General features: G+C 41.9%; 1 protein-coding gene across 1 annotated transcript in view; it reads right to left on the reverse strand.

The window, feature by feature from the left end:
* itpr3 (inositol 1,4,5-trisphosphate receptor, type 3) overlaps positions 1 to 11,384 on the reverse strand; it is a 68,404-nt gene that overhangs the window by 45,393 nt on the left and 11,627 nt on the right. The window contains exons 2-9 of the mRNA XM_020618943.1: positions 8,329 to 8,399; positions 4,801 to 4,922; positions 4,528 to 4,614; positions 3,802 to 3,960; positions 3,003 to 3,101; positions 1,973 to 2,056; positions 1,260 to 1,406; positions 767 to 862 (exon numbers count right to left, since the gene is read on the reverse strand). Of these exons, the coding sequence (XP_020474599.1) occupies positions 767 to 862; positions 1,260 to 1,406; positions 1,973 to 2,056; positions 3,003 to 3,101; positions 3,802 to 3,960; positions 4,528 to 4,614; positions 4,801 to 4,922; positions 8,329 to 8,399 (865 nt within the window). The remainder of the gene's footprint in view (positions 1 to 766; positions 863 to 1,259; positions 1,407 to 1,972; positions 2,057 to 3,002; positions 3,102 to 3,801; positions 3,961 to 4,527; positions 4,615 to 4,800; positions 4,923 to 8,328; positions 8,400 to 11,384) is intronic.

The raw sequence follows: 11,384 nt of genomic DNA on the forward strand, positions 1-11,384 counted from the left end.
TGCCTAAATTTACTGCCTCCAGCTTCTCCAGATTGAACATTTCATGGTTTGCTCGCTCCCTGTTGCTGGTAAACTGAATATATGATGCACTGTGTATGATATAATGATTAACTGTTCTTTGATTGTTCTTGATTTCCTGTTTGTTTAGTCTCTACTGCTGTTCCTGATTCTCTCCAGTGCTGCTCTGCCCTGTTTTTAGGTGCCTTTGATTTGCTTATTTGTGCTGTGTACAATGTAATGTTCTGATGACGCTATCAGTCCTAATGCTTTGTTGCCTTTATGTAACTTTTTATTTTGAGACTAAGTGCCCTTTGTTGTGCCGCGCAGAGTGGCAGCGAGTTACAGCAGCTGTGTCCTCATTGTGTTCTTTCCCGTGTTTTTATGAAGTTCTGTTCTTATGGTGTTATGTTGGTTGGTCTCTATCGCTACAGTGACACAGAAATTTCCCCACTGTGGGATCAATGAAGTACCTACTCTCTACTCTACTCTAATTGGTAATGTTAATTATTATTTGCAGACCTACATCACATAAAAACTACAACTGTTTGTTTTATGACCTACAAAAGATACCGTTCTTTGCTTCACAGTAAAACTACAAATTTACATTTTTATCACATAAGAACAGAATTACCTCCGTAGACATTCACGTTAAATTCGGAGTAAATAGTTTTAGTTAAGGGTAAATTTGACGGAGACTTTAAATATTTTGTTATTATAAAACAGCCATTCACTCGTTGGTCCAGCCATCCAGTGTTGCCATGGTTACCTCAGCAGCCAGGTAGTTGCCAGTGGCCAGGTGTTTGAAGCGGTACAGGCTGTTCCAGTGTCCTGCCCCCCCACGACACGGGTCGTGATGGACAACCTGATGGACCAATCAGCACACAGACAGATCTTAAGCCAAGTTGGGAAAACTGATCATGTCAGCTGAATTTCAGACGCCTGGTGAAACCAACTAAAGATATGTCGACAAACTGTTGGAAGAGCTGAAAAAATAAATGAACGTGATACATTCCAAGACTGACAGCAACATAACTGGCTCAGGTTGTAGGAGCTGTACACCGTTTGTTGGCAACTGGTTTCACTTGATACAGACACAGCACAACAACATGTAGGCTGTTTAAGTGCTCTGCTTGAAAACCACCTTGGAATAACACGTGAAGTCCCCCAAGCTAAAGGAAGATGTCTTTCCCATTCTGCCAAGACTGCATGAATGCAGCATTAATACAACTTCAGAGGAAGGTCAGTGCGTTTGTGCGTACCTCGACCTCCCACAGAGCGTTGGAGCTGGTCGCCGAAGTCGCAGACTGCCGCAGCGTGGTTCGGAGGAAGACATGGAGTTTGCTCTTGTACTCGTCACAGGTTAGAAACTTTTCCTGCTCAGCATGAAACAAACGCACCACGTCGCCCTGACAGACAGAGACAGATAAAGAAGCATTAAAGGACAGTTCCAAAGGGTTTGTAGGCTTTGCTCAGTTACTTAAATCTTATATTTCAGGTGCCTGTTTGGTTCAAAACTCCTCTGGGTCACACCTCTGACTGGCTTCTTCAATACAGCACCAACAACTGAGGCTCATGGGAGCTGTAGTATGAAAATGTGTGAGACAGCCTTGACAGCCTACAACTTGAGCCTATGTTTGTTAACATTTTCAATGTACCCACAGACAACTACCAGTGAATTACTTTTATTGAGAAAACAAAAACCTGATCAGTTCTGGAATTATATGGTGCGACTTTATTCTATGATTTCTAAACCGATTTAAGGACGTGTGTCAACAACAGACATGTGAGATAATGATCCCAGTGAATCTCAGAATGTGTGTATTGTGTTTGTGTTCAGATTTGACTGAACTGTGACTCAGAAAAAAAGGCACAACTCTTTTTAAGAGCTCTGAAGACAGAAAGGCAGGGCAGCAGGGACACAGCGCTGCCCCGCCCGAGAGCAGGGTTAGGGTTAGTCAGTGAAGTCACTCACTCCTTTCAGGACTTCCTCTCTGTGGTCACTGAACATCATGAACAGGTTGATCTTCCAGCTGGTGTTGCAGTTCACAGAGTTCACCTACAGAGGGAAGAACACGCTCAAAGTTCAGAGAAAGGGGACACAAGGAATCCACTGCAGACTCGTGACTCAACAAGCAGAGTGGCGGCTGGTCAGTTCATGGGTCCGACACTGGGCGTATGCACAATGAGAACACCGGTGTCATAACTGCTGTGACAGCATCATCACACTCTTTACACGAGTATTCATTAGTGTAAGTTTGTCTGTTTTCTAGCCAGTTCTGGTGCAGTTCTAATCTGAATCAGTATCAGCCATACACAGTAGATATTGTGGACATAGCAAGATGTGACCTGGGGTTTGCTCTGAAGCCAGCCAAGGGCGGCAGTTTACAGTCAGCACCATTTTTCCCTATGTTCAGGGTGTTGCCTTGCCCTGCTGCCGCAGACCCAACACTAGCGGGCTAGCTGCTGGACCGCAACCTAATGCTAACATCAGTTTGTTAACAGGCCAGGTATCACAATCAAGCAACGTTTAGCTTAATGAAACCCTGTGACAGCATCTCTGAGGGTCTTATTAGTGTCAGTTGTTCACCACAGCCACAGCAGAGCTGTCTGTCTGCAGAAATGGTGTTTATTATAGAGACAGAAGCTGTGAAAGAGTGACTCAATGCGAGTCCGGGAGCTGGAGCAAGCAGCCACCGGTCGGTCATCAAAGCTTCTATAAGCCTGGAAATCTGATTACTGGAACAGTCACATCCAACACTGACCACCAGGGCACTTATTAGAGGGTCTGAATTAAAAGAGAGAGACCATAATGTCTCCTGGAAAAACTGGCTGACACTTTGAGAACACTAGTCAACTGGAGCCAGAGTGCTTTGGGCCTGTCAGTGGTGTCGACCTTCTAGACACTTCTACAGCGGTTTCAGCCTCCAGCTGCAGTAGGCGGCCTCCTGTTAGTACTGTGTCAGTGCGGTCAGTTGTCAGGTATTACTGTGTGTGCGTCTCACCTCCTTGCAGCCTGGATGGTCAGTCAGTTCGTAGTTTGAAGCGTGAAGCGGCTGACCAGCGTTTACCGGGTTCAGGATGACTTTATCTCCCACCACCACCTGCAACAAGCAGCACACACTGAATAGTCCCACTGCAGGATTAGAGTTTTTGTGTGTGTCAAGCTACTACGTTGTTATTTCTACTAAGCACACACAGCATTTACCAACACCTTTGGGTTCTGAGTTTTTGTCGAACACAACAAGACATTTGAAGACGTCGGCCTGGACTGAGGGAAACTGTGACGGGCATTCTTTCAATATTTTCTGGCATTTTATAGACAAAACGGCTCATTAATCAACATCCAGCAGAACTGACGATAATGAATATCATTGGTGCAAAAGCTAAACTTATTTTCCTGTTTTTAATGTTCGGCTTTAATGTGTTTTTTTCTGTGTTCTTTTCATTTCCTAGACTCACATGGTGTGACATTTGTTTGTATGAAACGTGGCGTATACTGTAAATCAATTTTAAAGTATTTTTACTATTATTATTGCAATGATCATGATTACTGATTTATCGGTACAGGTATGGATTGGGTGTTTTTTGTCTTGGGTACTACGGGAGAATCAGTGTCACTGTGCAATCGTGCAATAACAAGAAAGGCACTGAACTGAATTATTGATTTCATTATTGTTGTTTTATTGGGTATATAAAATGCTATGGAAATCTGAGAAGTGGGTTTTAAGGTCAGCCTGGTGTCCTCCCCGGTCTCTGCTGTGTGACACACTCTGTCCAGATGTGTAGGTGATGTGTTCTTACGTTGTCTCCGTTGGCGCGGAGCTTCCAGAAGGGCTGGATGAAGAGCCAGGAGCCTTCGTTTCCCGTCCCATCCAGAGTGACCCTCATGGCGTTCTTCTCCAGCAGAGCCGGCAGGCGCTTGTTCACCGTCAGGTATTTATTACTCTTCATATGAAGCAACTGGAGGCAAAGAATAAGTGCTCATTCATTCCACCGTTTGCTTAATGAACTGTCTCTACATACAGGTAAAGGATCAGTCTGCTGATATCCCACATTTTTCTTTATGTGCGGACCCAAACCTGTCTCTCCTTCCTCTGAGCCACAGAGCTCCACTGTGTCCAGACACTATTTAACCCCATCAGCGACCACACACACTGACACGTTCCTTCATCATCATGAACACACACTGTAGTTTATTCTGACTCAGTCACACACACACACCGTTCTGCTGCTACTAAGGCTGCAGTTACACGCAAGTGTACACACAAGTGGAGCCTGTCTTACTGCTTTGCTGCCATCTGTTAGTGGCCGTATTGGCCTGGCTGCAGAGCTGACACCTGACATTGTAATGCAAACACACGGGGACAGTCTGGGTGTGGTGTCTCCTCTGAGTCACATGGTTCAGGTAAAGATTCCTGTTGAGGACAGTGCATCTGTACTTGTCTATCTTTGTGAGGACCGGTTGAGTTTTATACCTGGGGAGTGAGGACATGTCATCCAGTCCTAGATTGTAAACAAGCTGTTTACCTGGATAACAGTTCCATATTTGACAATGTCTCCGTGGACTTTCCTGTTTTCTGTCTCGTTCTGCTTCTGCTCCAGGTTGGACGCATGCTGCAACAGACAGATGGGAAGTGTTTAGCCTAGCTTAGCACAAAGACTGGAAGCAGAAGGAAGCTGCTAGCCTAGCTCTGTCAAATGAGAACATCCTCTCTCGGGTGTCCTGGACACTCAAAGCTGAGCAGAGGATCCAAAATATCAAGCAGGGAGCAAGTGTGCAGAGGTGTGTGTGACTGCTACCTGTAGTTTCTGCAGCAGAACCACGTCGGCGATCTTGTCTTTCTCATGTTTGGCTTGTTTGGTTTTCCAGTACTGTTTCTGAGCCGAGTACCGACTCATTGGACACACCTTAAACAGGCAGTCTGGGTCAAGACAGCACAGAACACAGCAGATCAGTGCAAAATACAACAAGCAACCTGTTGAGATAGAAAATTAGCAAGCCCTGTTGGTTTTACCTAAAACAATTGTCAGAATCACTGTGACATTTTATCAAAACATGAACTCTTAAGTTGGGACAGTAAAACCTGCAGATGCTTTAAGACACTCAGACGTCTTGCTCTATCCATCCTGACTGTATTTGTGAAGGAAAGTACCTGTAGAGCTGCAGGTGGAGGCAACTGTGTCAGACCATCTAGGAAAAGCTCATCTGGCCAATCAGCCTTTCCTTCTGAGCATCACATGGCTGGAACGCAATCACGGCTGACTTGAAAGTCTTTAAGGTGCGTTACCTGGTTTTTAAATTCGTCACATCGGTATGTAACTATCTGAACTAACTACAGCTCCTTCTTCACATTGTCGTGTTACACTCAACCTACAAATTCTGTAGGTTTTAAAGCACAACAATAACTTTTCATGTTGATCTGCTCATAAACTCTCAGTCATTTTGGAGTGGACAATATTAGCATCAATCTCATCACAGGGACAAACAGTGGAACTAAACAATGACGTGACAGAGCGAGTGTCGGGACGGACTCAGACAAACATGGCTGGAGTGAAAGGAGGAAACACAGAGGTCAATATTGACTCTCCTCCAGCAGATCCTGTACGTTAAAGGGGATTAACACTGCGAGTGTCAGGAAAGCAAACACAATTTGCCTGTGTGTAATAACTCTGTGCTCGCTTGTAAAGATCTAAATGGATAATCAGGTTTAAGGTAGAGCTGACATAGGGAAATGAGCTTTTAACATGCACAGCCTGCACAAACGCACACACGGGCTTGCAGATTTATTTGTGTAATTAATTATATGTAATTAGTGGCAATTCATTATCACAGCCAAAAAATGTTTATTTTTCATCTGAATGCACTGGTGAAAACGTGATGCCTGATGCAGGAAGTGGAAGCTGGTGTTATATAATAAGGTGTAACCACACAGCTCATCATACAGATCAACACTGGGGGAAAAACTATGGACACAGCATCAGTATTCTGTATTCCATCACCTCCTGTCACCGCTCAAATAATGGCATTAAATCCTTCGTATCCTGTCAGCATCGCTGCTGTCAGCTGTCGCACAAGTGGTGGAAACGATTTCCTAGACATTGCTCTTTAGCCCACATCATCAATAGGCAAACCCTGGTCTGGAACCGGATTCAAATGCAGTTCAAGTTTAGGCGAAGTTCTGATGCCAGACTCAGATCACACCTTTTAGCTGCTAGGAGCTGGAGTTAGCGGCAACGTTACTGGTCTGAAATCAAAAGTCAGAAATCATGTCCACAACAAGCCGGTCCACACAAAGGTGGACTGTGTCCAAAGTAACTAAGTACATTTACTCAAGTACTGTACTTAAGTACAATTTTGAATATTGTCATTTTCTGCTACTTGATACTTTGACTTCACTACATTTCAGAGAAAAATACTTTGTACTCCCTATATTTATTTGATAACTTTAGTTACTAGTTAGTTTTCAGAATGAGGTTTATAAAACAAAATACAGTACAATCATAAGATTTATTGATCCTTTGTGTAAAACCCACAAGCGACCCAGCAGTACTTCTAATTAGAAGTATAGTTATAAGCCAGTTAAGATTAGCTCCATCTTTACCAGCTGCAACTTTAAATGTGATGCAAGCAATAAAACATCAGCGATTATAATCAAATAATATGATGTCCATCAATGTAAAGTCTGCCACTGGGCATACTTTTACTTTTGGTACTTAAAGTATATTTTATGCCAACACCTTTGTACTTTTACTTTAGTAATATTTTTGGGTCAACAAAACCCAGAAACATGACAAATCACTGGCTGCATCCTTTAAAGTCTGTGCTGTCAGTTGGTCACCGTGATCTACTTCTAAACTAGTTTGATTTTGATTTGATTTGATTTGATTTATTCTTTCAAGCATGCAAAGACAATTGATATGACAACACACATAATTTTAGACATAATCCAATATCAGTTTGCTTATACCTAGTACATGCTTGAATGGAGTAGGAAGAAGTCAGACTTATCCAGTCCTACCCCATGACATCATCTTACATCATTGGTTTGCAAGCAGTAAATGATTCACTTCTACACACACAAGTAATATACTAAAGAATTATTACAAAATGTACACCACACCCACAATGTTCCATCTAATTAATCATTAAACCTGTTCTTGCATATATCTTGATTGACACATACCTTTATATTTATGTTTAAACTCGTCAATTCTATTACTATTTTTTATGTCCACACTTAAATTATTCCATAGTTTTACCCCACTTATGGAAATACAAAATCTTTTTTGGTTGTACGTATAGCATGAATTTTTAAATTTAACTGACCCCTTAAATTGTATCCCCCTTCCCTTTCATTAAATAGTTTTTGAATTCCACCAGGTAATAAATTGTTCCTGGCTTTATACATAAACACAGCAGTCTTATATCCCACTAAATCAAAAAATTTTAACAATTTAGACTGTATGAAAGCTCCATTGGTGTGATCCCTATACCCCATCTTATGCACAATTCTTATCACTCTTTTTTGTAATATATACAATGGTTGAAGTGAGCTTTTGTATGTATTGCCCCAGTTTTCAACACCATACTCTAAGTATGGTAAAATCAATGAAGAATACAAAATGCGTAGTGCTTTAAAGTCCAAAATATATCTAACCCTTGCCAATATCAATATATTTTTTGCTATTTTATTCTGAACACATCTAATATGCGATTTCCATGAGAATTTGTCATCAACTATGACACCTAAAAATATAATTTCATGTACTCGTTCTATTTTAGCTCCCTCAATAAATAAAACCACTTTCACTAAATCAGAAACCTTGCATATATCGTTAATGTATAGTATAAATAATTTAGGTCCCAAAACAGAACCCTGTTCAAGTGCACGCTGTCCTAGAACCCACAACCAGCAGAGAGCAGACGGTAACACAGCAGGTGGAAAAGCCTCTGCACCACAGGTCTCCAATGACTGCAGCTGGACTCGAATCACACACAGTATTTATACCTCACTCGAGGTTTTCATGGGTCCATCTGGTTCGTATACCAGAGACCTGACCTGGGACACGAGCCGAGCTGCACTCAGCTTGACGACTGCAGCATCTTCAGCTGCTCCCATTTGAAATTTCAAATATGAAACAAACAGGAACACTACGGACTCTGATCGCTGAAATGCAAACAGGCAGCACCACACAGACTAGTTCTATGGTTATCTATCACTGCCAACTACCTGTGTACTCGAGACTGGTTCAAGCTGCTGTTTAACAGACTGGTGATCAGAAACATAAATGTTGATGGTTCTGGTATGAACACGGGCTTGGGCCTACCTCTGAACTTCTTTGGAGGATTCTCCAAATCTCCAGCACCTGGTTCGACCACACATCGGTCATCTACCAACCTGCAGACACACACCAAGGAGGAGAAGTGTTCTTAATAATGATGTCATTCTGCTTCTATAATGGGGTTTAAAAAGACAAAAACAGTGGATTTTCCCTCAGGTGGGCTGAAACTATTGTAATCGACAGTGATCGTTTGCATGTGAAAACATTTCAAACCCCTGACAAAATAAATAATGCATTAATGTTTGTTGACTAATGTGTAAATGAAGCTGACAGTGCCCTTTAAAATCTAATACACAGTATTCAGGTGTTTAGTTAAACACAGTGAAGGTGTCAGAGCCACGTACAGTATGTACTGTACACTTTACAACATGTGCACGTATTATTTCTAAATATTATCTACCGGGTAACAGACAATAAAGCAGAATCTTCCTTAAAATTAAATTTGTTATATACGGAGGTTTTGCTTTGCTGTGCTCAGAACTCTGTCCCTAAATAAAGCCCCCTCAGCCTCATCTTTCATTTTAGTGTTTCTTTCTAGCAAACACGACTATTTAATGTCCCTGCAGTAATACCTGACCAGTCAGAGCACGACTGTGTGCGTGCTCATGCGACTAAATCTCTCTTACCGGCAGTATTTAGGAAACACAGGAAGGCTCACGGAGAGGAACAGAGGCCTCGGGCAGCCTGTTAAAATCTGTCTTTTCATGCAGTGAGTCTGAGTCTGCAGACACAGGATTACCCAGCCATTCACACACATACTGGAGGCAGGTGTGTGATGTTGCTATAGCGGCATAACATGCAGCTGAACTAGAGCAGAAAAGCAGAAGTTAATGGGATGATCTGCTGAACTTGTTGTGAACTTTGTTGTGAAGTAGACGACATGTCACCACGCTCAATTTCACAATCAAAGTCTTGTCTGGTGGATCTACACATTAGGTGGAGCATCTTTCAATAACTTAAAAAATATTCTTTAATTATGCAGCAACTTTTGAATTTGACAATATTCTCAACATCAGTGAAAAGGACCAGCTTCGACCTGGCACCATACTATTGTTTATGAATGATGGGGACAACTTTGCGTATTATCTGAGTTATATTTTTGCATTCTGCTTCAGTCACGGTCATACAGGCCAATTACAAACCAAACCACAGCCTGTAAACAAATCAGGCATGTGCAAGTCATTGTGGGAAGTGAGTCCATATTTATGAGGCTCACTGGCCCAACATTCTGATTTTAAGAGCTCTGGTTAAATAACTCATCAGTTAACAAAATCAAACAAGGAGGAAAGACGAACACAGTCCAACTAATGTGGTTGTTTCATGAATTAAAATTGTTGCTGCTGTACCAGCAAGTAGGTAAGGAATATAAACAAACAGGACTAGAATCACCCAGCCTTGGCATAACTACAGCTGTAATTGTTGAGGATTAGACTATATATAAAGACAGATGACACATCACCACTTCTATTTTATTCACTATGTAAAAGTGAAACCAAAATGCGGTGAATACGGCAGTGGCCATCTTGGAATTTTGCAACCAGATTCTGCCACCGAGTATTTGAGTTACATATCAGGGCGCCAATCAAAGCTGCCAAATCATTCAAATTACAGCCCTTTTTAATATCATCAAATAACATATTGAAAACCACTTGTACACACATCAGCCTGACCGCATCTAACGAAACCACAAAAGCGACCTCCAGGAAAAATTTGTTTGATTTGTACTTTGAGCGTTTAGTGTGTTAGTTTTGTTTTAGTTTGTCTCATGTCCCGGGGGGCGGGGTCTGTGGTCTTTGTTAGAGCGGGGAAAGGATACGTGTTAAACTCTACAAAAATCAGTGTTCAACTGTGCACAGGTCTCTGGTTTTTAAGTTTCTTTAAGGATTTCCCATTGCTCCATTACGCCTTAACCACTCACTAACTACTTAACTACTCACAGTGTTCTCACTTTTCAACATTACATCTCAACATTACAAGAACACCCTGATTTAAAAACACAGTGTCCAACCTTTCAAAATGTCTTCGCTTTCCAAACATGCCATCTCCCTTCCATCTTCCAAAAACATCTGTACTTACAAAATAGCTTCACCTTCCAAAAATGTTCTCACTTTGAGAAAATATCCTGTGCTTCAAGAGTTATTTTTATGAAATAAAAAAGGGCAGTAAAACAGAATAAAATACAAAAGACCACACACACAGAGACTCTGAGCCTGAGGCTCAAGCATCATGTAAATCACTGAGCCTCAGTAAATAAACAATGATCCAGTAAACAATGAAAAAAAAAACACATATGCAAATGAAGACCATGAAATTCTCATCAGGACAAAGAGACAAACACAAAGAGCCATTTCATATGTTAACGATTTAGCATGGTTGTTGAGTTAGCACCATTAGCTACTGTTGCACCCCGGTGATACCTTCACCTCGTTTGCTCAGGTGTCCCTCTCACAACTTAAAAAATGTGTGCTTCAGCTCAAACCCGCTGCTTCTCTGCTTGATCCCCTTCCGGGGAATATTTTTAAAGAAGTTATTGATATTATTGGCCCTGGGCTAGTCAACTTTGTTAACTCATGCTTGAGTTCTGGCTCGGTCCCTTCGACCCTTAAGCATGCGGTTGTTAGACCATTACTTAAAAAGCCCAACCTTGACGCTACGGTATTAGGAAATTTTCGGCCAATATCCCTACTCCCTTTCCTTGCTAAAGTTATGGAGAAGTTGGTGCTTACTCAGCTGCAAACTCACTTAAAATCTTTAGATTTGGGTGATAAATTTCAGTCTGGGTTCAGGGCCCGACACAGTACTGAGTCTGCTATACTCAAGGTACATAATGATGTTGCGTTAGCCCTGGATGCGGGACGCCCAGTCATTTTAGCTTTGCTGGACCTATCTGCGGCCTTTGACACAGTGGACCACTCGATTTTACTTTTAAAACTCCAGCACCTTTTCGGTCTGGGAGGGGAGGTGCTAAGATGGTTTGAGTCCTATCTTACCAATAGAACCTATTCGGTTATGATTGGTGACCATTCTTCCGGCACAGCTTC

Source organism: Monopterus albus, unplaced genomic scaffold, assembly GCF_001952655.1.
Source record: "Monopterus albus unplaced genomic scaffold, M_albus_1.0 scaffold212.1, whole genome shotgun sequence".
Classification (NCBI taxonomy): Eukaryota; Metazoa; Chordata; class Actinopteri; order Synbranchiformes; family Synbranchidae; genus Monopterus; species Monopterus albus.